General features: G+C 43.3%; 1 protein-coding gene across 2 annotated transcripts in view; it reads right to left on the reverse strand.

The window, feature by feature from the left end:
- Positions 1–15,955, reverse strand: part of LOC139162006 (tumor necrosis factor receptor superfamily member 1A-like) — a 49,064-nt gene that overhangs the window by 28,440 nt on the left and 4,669 nt on the right. For both annotated transcript variants that reach the window (XM_070741919.1, XM_070741918.1), the window contains one exon: positions 6,741–6,948. In XM_070741919.1, coding sequence (XP_070598020.1) covers positions 6,741–6,948 — 208 coding nt within the window. The remainder of the gene's footprint in view (positions 1–6,740; positions 6,949–15,955) is intronic.

A 15,955-nucleotide genomic window follows, 5' to 3' on the forward strand; every position in this document is an offset into this window, starting at 1 on the left:
TACTCTAATTGTTTATTGTTTATTATATTTAGATATGCTGAAAGGATACTTTACTACAATCCAAAACAATTATGGAGTTCACAATAATAACATCAAAAATAAAATGTTTATGGCTGAATTTAAAATAAATGTCAAAAATCATGATAATTATAAATTGACCAAGGTTTTTATAATAGAGAAGAAATTCATATAAACCCACCACCACAGCCAACGCATTGCAGGAAGAACTCTGTGTTGGCTATCTTTTGGAATGCCATTATAAGAGAAGGCAATCTAATTTCAGTGGGGGGGTGGCATGCCATAAAATGAAGTTTCTGACAGAACTACTGCCCTGACTTCACAGAAATTATGAACAACCAAGACTTTCTACCTTGACGAACATGCCAGGTAAGTTGATTCTGGTTGGAAAGGGTGATGCTGCCCTGGGGCCAAGCTCTGCAGGGCTTGATAGTTCAAAACCAGCTGTTGGAATTACAGTATGCCTGGAAACATATTGGCAATCTATTCCAGCTCACAGCACAAGCCCCGCCGCCCAGCTGTCACCTTGCCAGAAGAGCCGCGGAGCTGTTGGCTGGTCGGGAGGCTCAAACGGAGGTGGGGAATCCCAATAGGGAATTCCATGGGCGGAGCTTTGATGTCACAAAGACGTCCTTCCTGGCCGGTCGAAATGTGGACTTCTGGGTTCGGCGTTCGAGAGAATGCCGAGAAGCCCCCCAGGCTGTTTCAAAAGGCGACAGCTGGGTGGCGGGGCTTCTCGGCGGCCTCCCGAACCCGAACTTTTGCCGAACTTCTGGGTACGGCATTCAGGAGAACGCTGAGAAGCGCCTGGCTGTTTCAAAAGGTGACAGCCAGGCGGTGGCGCCCAGCGGAGTGCCGCTTTTGCGGGGGTTCTTTTGCTTGCACGCATTAATTGATTTTACATTGTTTCCTATGGGAAACATTGTTTCGTCTTACGAACTTTTCTCCTTACAAACCTCTTCCCAGAACCAATTAAGTTCATAAGACGAGGTATTACTGTACTTGTGAAGTTCAACTCCCAGGATTCCTCAGCCAGCCATGTGGCTAAGTTTGGAGACTCCTGATTTAAAGCAACAGCATTTGTTGTTCTTCTTTGCTAAGCAATCTCCCAGCTGGAAAATGAGTCCTGCTTTTTTCCTTCCCTGCTCTTCCCTTCCCTTCTCTCTCCCTCCATCCCTCCCCCACTCTCTCTTTTTTCCTCTTTTTCCCCTGGCAGGGGGAAAAAACTTGATTTTTTTTTTAAAAAAACCAGGATGTCAGGGTAGGTGGGCAAACCAGCTGCTGCAAGTGCTACCTACTCACCCAAACCGGGCCAAACCAGGAGGATTTAACTCATGAATATAGTGGAATAATAGATTGAAAAAACAGACAAGTCTTCCTGTGGGTAATTTGTTGGAAAGGGATTTATAAAGGACCAAGTCAATATTATGTAGACAATATGAAAAATTTGAAATAAGGACTGAAGTATGGCTTGTTTTTCTGCAACACTGACGATGAGGAAGGCATGGAAGGGAGATAAACTATATGTTCCAGCCAGCCAGAGGACCCATATCTTACAAAGCAGCCAGGAAGTAAAGCCAGCTGGTCACTTCAGGTTTGTAAAAACCCTTCACTTGGCAAAAGGCAATTCTGGTGACCTATGATGAAGAAAGACATGGAAAACTACATAACCAGCTGCCTGGTGTGCGCATCCATGAAGCGATTGCCAGGGAAGACTCATGGGTTGCTACAGCTGGTGGCCAACCCCAACAGACCATGGTAGGAAATTGCCATGGATTTCATTTAGTGGAATTGCTGGAGAGTGATGGGAGCAGTAATGGGCTCCTACCGGCAATATTCCCTCTAATTTTTTTTCGGTGTGGGCGGAAAAGTATGTCTGAGAGGCACATTTTCATGCCTGAGCACAGATGTCACCCAAGACAACTTGTTGCGTAATTATTTGGGGCTCGGTGCTGAGGCAGAATAAGGTCCCTTCCCACTATGTTATTCTGTTATTTTACATTTCAATTAATATCATTTTCCTCTTACAAATCCAGATAGGCCATCATGCCTACTACTCCTTATACGTTCTTCTTAAAAGAAACTAAAAACTTTTATACAACCTTTTCCTAATTAATAGGGGAAACTTTTTCCCTTCTTTTTTATTAAAAGAAATTAATAATAAAAAACCCAAAACCGATTACAGTACTATTAAAACTGAAAAAAATCAGCAAAACCAAAAACACAACTATTAATATATCCATGCTTTAAAATCTTCATTTCTTAAATATTTATCATAGTATTATAGTAATCTAATAATACTATGAAAATCTATCTGAACACCAATGCATCAATTAATATATTTCCATATTTATTTTTCTATAATTTCATTCAATATTTCCAAGCTCAATTAATTTTCAGGCACTTAGCATTTACTATTATTAATTTTCATCAATCTTCTACATTTCCAAGTATATTTTAAATCCATAATGTGAAGTCATAAAATCATACAGTACATATCATAAACACCTTATTTATCCTATGTATCTTCCTATGTATCATACAGTACATATCATAAACCCCTTATTTATCCTATGTATCTTCCATTAATTTTACCTACATAATTCTATATAGTTCTAAAATTCTAATCCAATTTTACAAATTAATACATCCTAATATTAAACAACATCTAAATATGTCTTTTATCATCATTCCATAGTCAATCCATATTTAATAATCAATCATCCCTCCTCAAATTTCCACCACTCTTGCTTGCCAAAGGGAAGAAACCATGTTGTTTTTCAGTAGCCTGCATTTTTCTTTTGATATTTGTTATTTTTCTTTTTAATTATAAACTACCAAAGGTTTTAATGTAGCTGAGAGACATGAAAATGTCGGGGGAAGAGCCTTCTCTGTGATGGCCCCGGCCCTCTGGAATCAACTCCCTCCAGAGATTCGAACAGCCCCCACCCTCCTCGCCTTCTGTAAAACGTTGAAGACCCACCTTTGTCGCCAGGCGTGGAGATAATTACCACCCTCTCCCCCCCTTTTTGCTACGTTTTCGGCCTTAATGTATGACGGATTAGGTTGAATGTGTATGATTGTATAGTTAGGGATTTTATTATGTTACTAATGTTTTTAAATTGATTTTATTTTTCTACTATTGGATTTGTAATGCAGTGTATCACTGTTATGTTGTGAGCCGCCCCGAGTCTTCGGAGAGGGGCGGCATACAAATCTAATAAATAATAATAATATTAAGAAATTGGATGATTGATATTATTTTGCTGATCTTAATCTGCAGTAAAGATATTATGGTTTTAAAAAACCCACCATATTTTGCCTCAGAGAATTTCAAAATAAAATACTGTGTGTCTGTAACAATGACTTCGGAATGGGGCAAGTCTGCTAAGTATCAAAATGCCACTTAAATGGTAGAGGTTTTATGTATGGTAAGTTTGTATGTATGTTTTTTATATAATGGGGGTTTTAGGTTTTTTTAATGTAAAATTGTTATTTTAGACTTTGATGTTAGATTTGTCATTGTATATTGTTTTTAACACTGTTGTGAGCCACCCCGAGTTTGCAGAGAGGGGCGGCATACAAATCTAATTAATAATAATAATAATAATAATAATAATAATAATAATAATAATAATAATAATAAAAAATAGTTGAGTTAGTTTCAAACTAGATTTTGATTTTCTTTCTCTCCCTCTCCCTCTCTTTTCCATCCTCCCTCTCTCTCTTTCTCTCTCCCTCTCTTCCTTCCTCTCTTTTTTCTCTTTTTCTCTCTTCCTTCCTCTCTCGCTTCCCTCCTTCCCTCCCTCTCACTCTTTCTTTCTCTCTTCCTCCCTCCTTTTATATTTCTCCCTTCCTTCCTCTCTCCCCCTTCCTCTCTCTCTTCCTTCCTTCCTCTTTCTTTCTTTTCCTTTCTTTTTTCTCTCTCCCTTTCCCTTCCTCCCTTTCTTTCTTTCCCTCCTTCCCTCCTCCTATCGCTCTCTCTCCCTCCTTCCCTCCTTCCCTCCCTTTCTCCCTCCCTCTCTTTCTCTCCCTCTTTCTTTTTCTCTTTCTTCCCTCCTTCCCTCCCTCCCTCCCTCTCTTCCTTCCCTCCCTCCTTCCTTCCTTCCTATCCCCTTCTCTTTCCCTCCCTCTCTTTCCCTTTTCTTTCTTTCTCTCCACTTCTCTCTCTCTCTCTTTTCCCTCTTTCACCCTCCCTCTTCTCTCCCCACAGAGGACTTGCCCAACAAGCCTCCACCCTCTGACCCCAGACTCCCATTCAGTCCCCATTCTGAAAACAGGAGCCAACAACTCAAAGAGGAAGAGGAGGAGGCAGGCATGTGTGTGTGTCTGTGTTGTGCCCGGCTCGGCTTTCAGCATGCCTTCCGTTACCTTGGTCTCGGATGTGGAGGTGCCTCAGCGAGCGGGCGCGGAGAGTCATCGCCTCCTCCGGGCGCAATCCCTGCCTCCTCCCTCAGGGCTGCCTAAGGACGAACTTCTGGACCCCGACATGCACTTCTGGGGTGGAGGGGAGGCTGATCGCCGCTTTTTCCCCACAGGACATCGATGCCATTCCTGCACGCAGGATGTGTGTGTGAAGGAACGGACTGAGCAGTAGCAGCAGCGAGTGCCTCGTTGAAGAGCGGAACGACCGCCACTCATTCGCTCCGCCATTCTTGCATGAGGAGGCAGAGGGACGGGCGGGTTGTGAGGGAAACCAGCCCGGGGGCGGCGCTTGGAAGGTGCTGCCCGCGGAGCCCGAGGGTGGGCAGGGGCGCGGGTGAGCGGGCGCCTTTCTTGAATGCCGGAGGGGGCGGCGAGGGAGCTGGGGATGCCCCTGGCACCGCCCACCACGGATGGGCCAGTGCTGAACCTCCCGGTTGTGGCTGCTGGGAGAGACTCTCTGCCTTTAAAGTTCATGGTGGACTGGCAGTGGAACAGGAGCTCGCGCATGCAGGAAAAACCTTTGGAGGCAGAAGACTTCCCCGCACTTTCCTTGCCACTCCCCTCCTAACTCCGACGCCAGGCTCCCCTGCGCAGCCATGGAAAAGACTGCGCAGGGGGTTGTTTTTGTGTGCACGGCCATGTGCCCTAGAGTCTGCGGAGAGGGGCGGCATACAAATCTAATAAATAATAATAATAATAATAATAACAACAACAACAACAACAACAACAACAACAACAACATTACCTACCGGTATGGTATGACGTCACCGGCCTGGTGCCGGTCTCGGGAGGGGGGCATTTTTTTCCTGAATTTGTTGAATATTTTTTTATATGGGGGGGTTCTTCTTCTGAGCATGTGCAGAAGCCAAGTTTTTGGGCATATAGTATACTAACACAAACTCATAGTGAGTCCAAAGATACAATTGTACAAAATAAAATTTTTAGCCTCTGTGGTCATGTGGTTGGCATGACTAAACACTAAAGGTGCACAGAATGCTGTTATCTTCCCACCAAAGGTGGTCCCTATTTTTCTACTTGCATTTTTACCTTCTTTCAAACTGCTACGTTGGCAGAAGCTGGGACAAGTAATGGGAGGTCACTCCATTATGCGGCGCTAGGGATTAGAACCATCAAATTGCTGACATTTCTGTTCAACAAAGCTCATCACCTCAGCCACTGAACCACTGCATCCCTAGTTCATACATTACATTAAGCCATAAAACACTGCTTACAAACCACATAGGACAGGTTGTCACTTTTCCCATTATTTTAATCAAATAACCATGCTATACTTAAATGTACTGTAATGTGTGAGCTCAGTCATATATGTGTTCTGCCGGGCTCTCTGGTAGGAGCCTCCCGAAAATTCAAGGGTACAATTTTCAGACACACACACGTTTGAAAATTCAAAACAATGTTCTTTATCACAAAATTCAAAATAAACTAAGCACTCTTTTTGTATTGCAAAGAGCACTCGTCCCAAAACAACCGGGTAGTCTGTACAATTTTCCTTAAGCAGTCATTAAGTACTTAGCTAGCAGCTGTGAAGAAACTTCACACCCCTTCTTCTTCCAACGAAGTGAGACACACACACACGTTGCTCTGCTTTGGTTTCAAAGGCGTGAAAAATCACAAAGAAAGTCCAGAAAACAGCAACACAGGATTCCTGAAGAACTGCGATCAGATACTCTTCCACAACAGCCAAACCCACACACTGCTATTTATAGCAGCAGCCCTAATTACTGGAGCCCCACCCAAACACAGGTGGCCTCTCTTATCTCCTGTAATATGTCCTTACTTGGTCTCTTCTACGCATAATTCTGCGCTTGCGTGGGTCCAAGACGTCTTCATCCGAATCAATGGAAGATAATGGAGATTGACTGCCTGGGCTGTGTGCCAAGTCCCCCTCTTCCAAGTCACTCCCACCTTCTTCTTCGTCCGAGGAAACTAAACTCTGAACTGACTCTGTCGGCAATAACACAGGCCTATGACATGTTGAAGTTTCCCCTGCATCCACCTCCACATTCCCTGGGGCAGGAGCTGGGCCAGAGTCAACCACAACAACATGTATACCTTAATAATTAATATTTTATATTTTATCTTATATGATATACATACACAAGAGGGATACCAGTATTCCTTCTTTACTGGAAAGTTGCTACAAAAGATTTCCCTCCGATATTATTCATAATGAGTTAAAGTTTTTTTTAAAAGTGCCTGATAACATCTTTCAGGGGTAAGACTCCAGAAAATACTGAAATGCAAACAAATGAATAGAATATAAATTAGAGTAATACCTTTGTGGCACTTAGTACAACAATGACTTCCATTTGGATGAAGATATTGTCCAACTGTGCATTGAGTATCTCTCCTCTCTCTTCCACTTGATTGAACAAAGGAACCGCTATGTTTCTCTGTTAAAGCCCCATGGATTCGCATGGGCTCAGAAATGAGCGGTATTGCCAAGGACTCGCCAACTCCCAACTGAATCAGGATTAAATATACCTGTGAAGAACAGCAGTGCAAGTAAGGCAATTTTCATCAAAGGGTGATGATCTCCTACACATTTAATTTAATTTAATTTAATTTAGACTCAAAAAGACATATTCTTTAAGGCAATGGATTCTAGAATACATATTCTCAAAGTAAGAGTTCTGGTATTATTCAAATTGTTGATATTTCAGTTAAGGGATGGATCATTATAAAAGGGGCAATTAAAAAAATAAACAGCTATCCTGTACATTTTATTCATTTTTGTTGAATAGCACAAGATTTTCCATTTTCCAACAGGTAAATCTGGTTATTTCATTGTAACAATTAGCATATAAACTATTCTGACTAAGCAGAACAAATTAAATTCAATTTGAGGGAAAATGGACTGTTCAATCTAGAACACTCCTCTAATTAATATAACACCTGTCTTAATATTCTACAATTAACCTAATGTAATAAAAAATGAATCTATCAGCACTACACAACAAAATGGGCAACAACTGTCCTGCAGACAGAAGACTGAAAAAATATCATCTGTGGAGAAATATGCAAATCAATGTGTGAACCAAGATAAGAGCACTGGGATCCTAACTTTTGTAAAAACACTTCAGCTGTTTTATTTATATGGGTTTTCAGTTCATATCTAATAAAAAGTAGATTAGATTAGATTTATTGGATTTATATGCCACCCCTCTCCGCAGACTCGGGGCAGCTCACAACAATGGTAAAAACAGTACATAGTAACAAATCTAATATTTAGCAATCTAAATTACAGTTTTAGGTTAAAAAGTCCAAAAAAAGAAACCCCAATATATAAAAACAAGCACACAATCGAATCATACACAAAAACTACATGGGCAAGAAGGAGATGTTTCAGTTCCCCCATGCCTGACAGCAGAGGTGGGTTTTAAGGAGTTTACGAAAGGCAAGGAGGGTGGGGGCAATCCTAATCTCTGGGGGGAGCTGGTTCCAGAGGGTCGGAGCCACCACAGAGAAGGCTCTTCCCCTGGGTCCCACCAGACAACATTGTTTAGTTGACGGGACCCGGAGAAGGCCAACTCTGTGGGACCTAACCGGTCGCTGGGATTCGTGCGGCAGAAGGCGGTCTCGCAGATATCCTGGTCCGATGCCATGCAGGGCTTTATAGATCATAACCAACACTTTGAATTGTGACCGGAAACTGATCGGCAACCAATGCAGACTGCGGAGTGTTGGAGTAACATGGGCATACCTAGGGAAGCCCATGATTGCTCTCACAGCTGCATTCTGCACGATCTGAAGATTCCGAACATTCTTCAAAGGTAGCCCCATGTAGAGAGCGTTACAGTAGTCGAGCCTCGAGGTGATGAGGGCATGAGTGACTGTGAGCAGTGACTCCCGGTCCAAATAGGGCCAAACCTGGGCAAACACCCCCCTCGCCACAGCTGAAAGATGTTTCTCTAATGTGAGCTGTGGATCAAGGAGGACGCCCAAGTTGCGGACCCTATCTGAGGGGGTCAGTACTTCCCCCCCCAGGGTAATGGATGGACAGATGGAGTTGTCTTTCGGGGGCAAAACTCACAGCCATTCCGTCTTACCCAGGCTGAGTTTGAGTATGTTGACACCCATCCAGGCCCCAACAGCCTCCAGGCACCGGCACATCACTTCCACTGCTTCATTGACTGGACATGGGGTGGAGATGTACAGCTGGGTATCATCAGCGTACTGATGACACCTAACCCCATGTCCTTGGATGATCTCCCCCAGCGGTTTCATGTAGATATTAAATAGCAGGGGGGGAGAGGACCGACCCCTGAGGCACCCCACAAGGGAGAGACCTCTGACCCCCCACTAACACCGACTGCGACCGGCCGGAGAGGTAGGAGGAGAACCACTGAAGAACAGTGCCTCCAACTCCCAACCCCTCCAGCCGGCGCAGAAGGATACCATGCTCGATGGTATCGAAAGCCGCTGAGAGGTCAAGAAGCACCAGGACAGAGGATAAACCCCTGTTCTGGGCCCGCCAGAGATCAGTTTCCGTGCTGTAGCTGGGCTTGAACCCTGACTGTTGAGGGCCTAGATAATCAGCTTCTTCCAAGGACCGCTGGAGCTGGAGTGCCACCACCTTCTCAACAACCTTCCCCATAAAGGGAAGGTTGGAGACTGGACGATAATTATTAATTACGGCTGGGTCCAGGGAAGGCTTCTTGAGGAGGGGGCGCACAAGTGCCTCCTTGTACGGAGCCGGAAAGGACCACGTTTCGGCCAACCAGGAAGGATATCTTTGTGACGTCAAAGCTCCGCCCATAGAATTCCCTATTGGGATTCCCCACCTCCTTTCCAGCCTCCAGATCGGAGGAAAACGCTGCCGCCGATTGCAAAAACAGTGCTCCGCCAAGCGACGCCGCCCAGCTGTAACCTTCTGAAACAGCCGGGCGCTTCTCGGTGGCCTCCGGGTTCGGGTTCAGGAGAACGCCGAGAAGCCCCCCGGCTGTTTTAAAAGGTGACAGCCAGGCGGCGGCGCCCAGTGGAGCTCCATTTTGGGATTTCCCCCCCCCCCTTGCACGTATTAATCGCTTTTACATTGTTTCCAATGGGAAACATTGTTTCGTGTTATGAACTTTTCGCCTTACGAACCTCCTTCCGGAACCAATTAGGTTCGTAAGATGAAGTACAGTATTACTGTACTTCCAGAAAGCCACATCAATTTTAACAGAATCTGTACAAGTATAGTCTGAAATTTAACAGTGTCCTGTTTTAGAAGGTAAAGCAGCTAAGTTAAACTCTGACTTAGCCATGTTTGGAGTAGATCTATTTAAATAATGGGGAGGAGTTAGTGTGACTACATTTAAGTAAACTTTCTGGCATTAATATATTGCCATAATGTACATTTATCCAATTCTTTGTTATTTCCATGGGTCAGGTATACATGCACAGAAATACACAGCAAACAGTGTACATCATCTGTACTGTTTGCTGGGAGGCAGAGGCAAAAAGTGACTTATGACTGTTTTCCTGTTGCACCATCTCAGAAGCAGAACATACTGCTGTTCCATACAATGTTGTTAACAAATATTATGGCTGAAGTCACTGAGATACACAGAATGAAGACAGATATACTGTAATGTGGTATTTGTCTCAGTATAACATGTTAAAAATTCATTCTCATTATCTACCAAGTCAATATTTCTGCTTTCAACCAATTTTTCCATATCACCATCTTTTCCCCAATTTTTAATGTTGAATTTCCCCATAAAATAATATTGCGTGGGAAACGGATTTTAAAAAAATAATGTACTTATTTTTGTGTTTTGTTCGTTCCTAATTCCCTCAACACTGTCAAACCAAGTCTGCACTACTATTAATTTTCTCATCGTTCCCATCGCCCATCTCCTCCCACTAATGACTGTATGACTGTAACTTTGTTGCTTGTATATTGACTTATATTGACTTGTTCCTAATATGATTTGATTGCTTACATGTACCCGGACTATCATTAAATGTTGTATCTTATGATTGCTTACTTGTACACTATGACAACCGTTAAGTATCGTAATTTATGATTCTTGACAAATGCATCTTTTTCTTTATGTACACTGAGAGCATAATTATTTTTAAAAGTTAAAATAGCATCTGCCAAATCTTGTTCATTTTTTTCTGGCCAGATAACTTTTTAACTGGGTTTTAGCTTCTGAGATTGTAACAGCCTTATTTGAGCAATTAACAATGATTAAATTAATTAAAATTAACAATTAATGAACTGAAAAAAAATCTCATGTCTACACAAGTTCTCTACAGAGAAATAGAAAACATTTCTCTTTCAGGAAGTTTCTTATATGTTACTGACTTACCAGCAGCTTGGAAATTCTTGTGCAATTTAAAAGCTTCATTTAAAAAAACCATCACTGCCAGACTCATACTATAGAATCTGGATCATGTCAAATGTCTTTTTGCTAAAAAGGGAATACCTGAGGTAAAACTGTCAAGAACTCAGTTCTGCCACCAATGGACCTAAATCTGAAGACCCTCCTAAAAACTTCTGGAATTCTCCTCATCCAGGTGCTTATTGACCATTAATCAATAATCATGTTCTGAATACTTAGCAGGGAGGGAGGAAAATAGAACTCCACAAACAGTTTTTGTAGTAAGTAGAAATAAAAGTATAATGGATGTGCCTGAGGTCACCATTCAAAGAGGCCAGGAACAGTGGTTTCTTCCAATGTAGTTTTTGAAAAAAGGTTAAAGCAGCTTATAGAGCTACTTAAAGATATAAAGCAATATAGGACATAGTTTCGATTGCTTTTCTACTTATATTTTGTAATTATATTCTTATTCATTCAATTTTTATGCCGCCCTTCTCCTTAGACTCAGGGCGGCTTGCAACATGTTAGCAATAGCACTTTTTATCAGAGCCAGCATATTGCCCCCACAATCTGGGTCCTCATTTTACCCAACACGGAAGGATGGAAGGCTGAGTCAACCTTGAGCTGGTGATGAGATTTGAACCGCTGACCTACAGATCTACAGTCAGTTTCAGTGGCCTGCAGTACAGCACTCTACTTGCTGCGCCACCCCGGCTCTCTGAACAAATGTGAGTATTAAGGCTTAGAGAGAGGGAACTTGAGAACAATGCCCTAGCTCAGCTCCAATGTGCATGTATGTGCCAGCCAGCTGATTTTTGGCTTGCACAGTCTCTGGGAGGGCATTTTTGGCTTCCAGAAAGCCTCTGGGGAGATGGGGGAGGGCATTTTTACCCTCCTGCAGCTCCAGAGAAGCCTTTGGAGCCTGGGGAGGGCAAAACACAAGCCTATTGGGCCCACCAGAAGTTGGGAAATGGGCTGTTTTACATCTCCAGAGGGCCTCCGGGACGTGGGGGAAGCTGTTTTCGCCCATCCCCAGGCATTGAATTATGGTTGTGGGCACTTGTGCATGCAGGATAGCACACGCACACGGTCTTTCGGCACCCGAGGGGAAAAAGGTTCGCCATCACTGGTATAGGTTCTCCTCCTTGAGCAAAGGCTGGACTGGAAGACCTCCAAGGTCCCTTCCAGCTCATTCTATTCTGTTTTGTTCTGTTCCCTTCAGTTACATATTTACTTAGAAATTATAACTAGGTTCCCAATTCATGCTAAGAAATAGATACCTATTCAAACTATTCAAAGTATAACTTGTTGAACAAGACATGATGGGCTCAATTCATCCAAAATAGTAAAAAAGTGTTCAGATGACGCTTTAAATCCATGATGGTGAACCTATGGCATGCGTGCTACAGCTGGGAAACCGAGCCCTCTCTGCGGGGGGGGGGGGGGAGCCGTCGCCCAGCTGAGTTCCACCACGCTTGTGCATGCAGTTCCTACCAGCCAGCTGGTTTTGGAGATGCGCAGCGGGGTAGGGCACATGCAGGACATGTGGGGTTGCACATGCATGCAGGGGAGCCAGAGCGCTTGCGCATATACACAGAGTGTAGAGGGAGCGCACGGTGTGTGTGTGTGCAGCGCCTCCCTGCAGCCATTTTTTAATCCCAAGAGGCTGCAGGAAGGCCTACTATTCCCACGTATGTGCAGGCAGGTGAGGGAGCATGGGGGGTCATACACGGATGTGTGTGGAGCATGGGGGGCGTCATGCATGTACGCATGGGGTGCATTGCATTATGGGTGCCAGCATGCGTGTGTGCTGTCGCGCATGGGCTTTCAGCACACAATGACAAAAAGTTAGCCATCACTGCTCTAAATCACTGAATATATTAATCTTGCACACCACCATACTCAAGTTTTAAACCAGGTCTTGGTTTCACCTATTTCTGCTGTTTCTAATTAGTTGGAACTATAATCTGAAGTAAACAGAGAAAATTATTTACAGTCTCATGTTTGCTATAAGCTTTATGCTAGATTTTTTCCTCTCATATATCACATTATTTCAACTATCGTGTTTTCATGCTTCTTTTTCCTCCCATGTCTTGCATCCTTTATTAATTGCCTCAATTTTTCATCAACTGTCCAAATGGTCATCAAGAGTGGGGCTACTGGAGATGTCTCCAAAGCACCTGGCGGCAGGACAAGAAGCAATGGGCAGAAACTAATCAAGGAGAGAAGCAAATTAGAACTAAGGAGAAATTTCCTGACAGAACAATCGCTGGAACAGCTTGCCTCCAGAAGTTGGGAATGCTCCAACACAGGAAGTTTTTTAGATCTTGGATAACCATTTCTCTGAAGTGGTGTAGGGTTTCCTGCCTAAGCAGGGGGTTGGACTAGAAGGCCTCTAAGGTCCCTTCCAACTCCGTTCTATTCTATTCTGTTCTGTTCTCCCTTCAAGCGGCACTGGGACAGACTTTCTTAGTAAACAGCCCTTATTCTTTAATGCAGATGGTCTCAATGCTGTTTACATTTTGTAAATAAGTCAAAGCTTTGCTGTTTCTGAAAGAGCAATGGACTACCTTGAAGTAGTTTAAGTGAGATTTTTAAAAAATAAGAATGTGTATGTCCCACTTTCAGTATGATTTTGCCTATTATATACAGAACCCTTGTTGATGGGGTCAACATAGAAATATTTTAAATAAGTGTAAAATAAAATAAGTACAATTTTTTAAACTGCAATCTTGTTTTACGTATATTTCTGCTTTTAAATCTTTGAATTTTTGCTTAGATTAGAAAAATCTTGTTTTAAGCAATCACCGCTTTCATTAATTTCATCTCCAACAGTACAATCATGTTTGTCTCTTGGAAAACATGCATTAAGTTGTACTTTTTAGCAAGTATGACAAAAGGCAGATTTATTCAAAACATACTCATATGATTGTACTCAAGACAGAATTTCTAAACTAGGGTCTGCCCTGAAATCCAATGTATTATTACCTGCACACCAACAAATAGTAGGTACATTTATTATTTTACCACCACTCCCTTATTTGTATACATAACTCAGCAAAAAACATACCTACTACTCTTCCTACACTTATAATTTCCCAGCAACAACAACCCTTTGAGGTAGGTGGAGCTGAGAAAAAGTGACTGGCTCAAAGTCATCCACTTGGCTTTCATGTCTCAGGTGAGACTACAACTCACAGTTCCTGAATTCTAGGCGAGCATCTCAATCACCACATCAAACTGATGAATGCAGAACAGTATAGCAAATCATTATAACAGCATGGATAAAAGCAGAATATTATCAGAAACAAAGATGTTTTAATTCTCTAGATACTTTCTCTGGTGGTATATTGAATGGTGAAGAAATTCAGCATCATGGAGACAACTAAAATATTAATTACAATATATACTAAAACCAGCAAAGAGCATGAGATTTATTAAATTAGGTGTGCATTTCTAACCACAATTATGTCAGGATAATTAAATTTGCATCATGTTTTCATAAACAAAATGTCTTCCTTTTCATAGTTGCACTGACATGTAAAATTCACTTTTCCACTGATATCTTTGTTGTTAAATCCTATTGACTTATACCTATTATTAAAAACACAAACATATTTATACATTTTATAAAACAATATGAAAGCATACTATTGAATTACATTAGTCTGGATTTTAAACATTTCAATTATATCAAACTGCTGACTCTTAAAGGAAAGCATTAAGCATTCATACATTACTAATGAAAACTTTTCAAATGCTTTATTTTGGATGTAAGGGCTATCTGCTATGACATCTATAATCTTATTGATCATCAGTGTTGACTTGACTGATCTGGCTGCCTAGGCAGGTGTTGAATCCTATGTAAATAGTTGGTTCCATGAGAAACGCTGTCTGAGCTGGAAACAGGAAGTCGCGCCTGATTGGCTCAGACGCTGGCTGCTCTCTTTTGGCGGGAGCCGCAAATGTATAAAAGAGCGGTTTCTCTCCAGGTTAAGCCAGACGTGTTCCCGCTGATTGTCACTTCCCTTTTAAGAGCTGAATAAAGGAACCGTCTTTACTTAAGCCTGTCTCTGGACTTTTCACTGGCGACGACGGACGGAAGAACCACGCGTGCAAGATGAACAACCTTCAAATCGGCCGGGCTCCTGAGTTCTTCGGTCCGGAGAAATCCTCCTGGGACGCCTACATGGCCAAGTTCGAGATCTTCCTCGAAGCTGCCGGAATAAGGGACGCCGACGCCGAACGAAAGCGGGCAATCTTCCTGAATTACTGCGGCCCAGAAATATTCGATCTCGCCCAGACTCTCACCGATCCGCTTCCAGCCAAATCCGTCGCTTGGGACGTCCTGCAAACCAAGCTCGCGAGCCATTTCAAGCCTACGAAACCAGCCGTCGTTTTCCGGCACCAGTTTTCAAGAATGGCCCAGCTCAAATCCGAATCCATTAATCAGTTCGCTACGCGTCTTCGAACGGTGCTTTCAAAATGTAAGTTTGATAGCCCGGAAGCTCGCCTCACTGACGCCCTAATCTTCGGCATGAGAAATGCCATAGTCCGAAAAAAGCTCCTCACCGAAGACGAGCCGTCTCTCCAGGCAGTAATCAAGCTGGCACAAACCGCAGAGGTTGCCGACGCTGCTGCCAAGGAGCTGAAGGAGCACGACAAGCGGGAAGTCATCGCCAAAATTGACTCCACGTTTTCCCGCGCAGAGGCCCCAGACGACCTCAGCCCACCAGCCCTCAACGAGGACAGCTGTTTTCTGCTGCAACAGGACCAGCCGAGACAACCCAGATACCCTCGCCCCGTCGCCCCCTGCGCCGGCTGCCAAGGAAACCATCCGCGCCAACGCTGCCCTTTCCGGGACGCCATTTGCCGCCGCTGCAACCGACGCGGCCATATCGCCGAAGCCTGCAGAGCACCCTTGCCTGAGGAATCTTTCTCCACTCCTCGTCCTCCTCGTTTCCAGACCCAAACACCCCAACCGCGCGAAAACCGGTTTCCCCGGTTTTCCGGCCGCAAGAACTACTCAACCGCTAACCGCGACTACTCAAGAGGTAACAATCAATTTTCCGTAAATAGCACGGCAACAAAAAATGGGGGCAAGATTGTAATCTCACTGCTCCTAAACAACAAGCCATGCTCTATGGAACTTGATACGGGGTCTAAATACACCATTA

This window comes from Erythrolamprus reginae, chromosome 2, assembly GCF_031021105.1.
Source record: "Erythrolamprus reginae isolate rEryReg1 chromosome 2, rEryReg1.hap1, whole genome shotgun sequence".
In the NCBI taxonomy this organism is placed as follows: domain Eukaryota; kingdom Metazoa; phylum Chordata; class Lepidosauria; order Squamata; family Dipsadidae; genus Erythrolamprus; species Erythrolamprus reginae.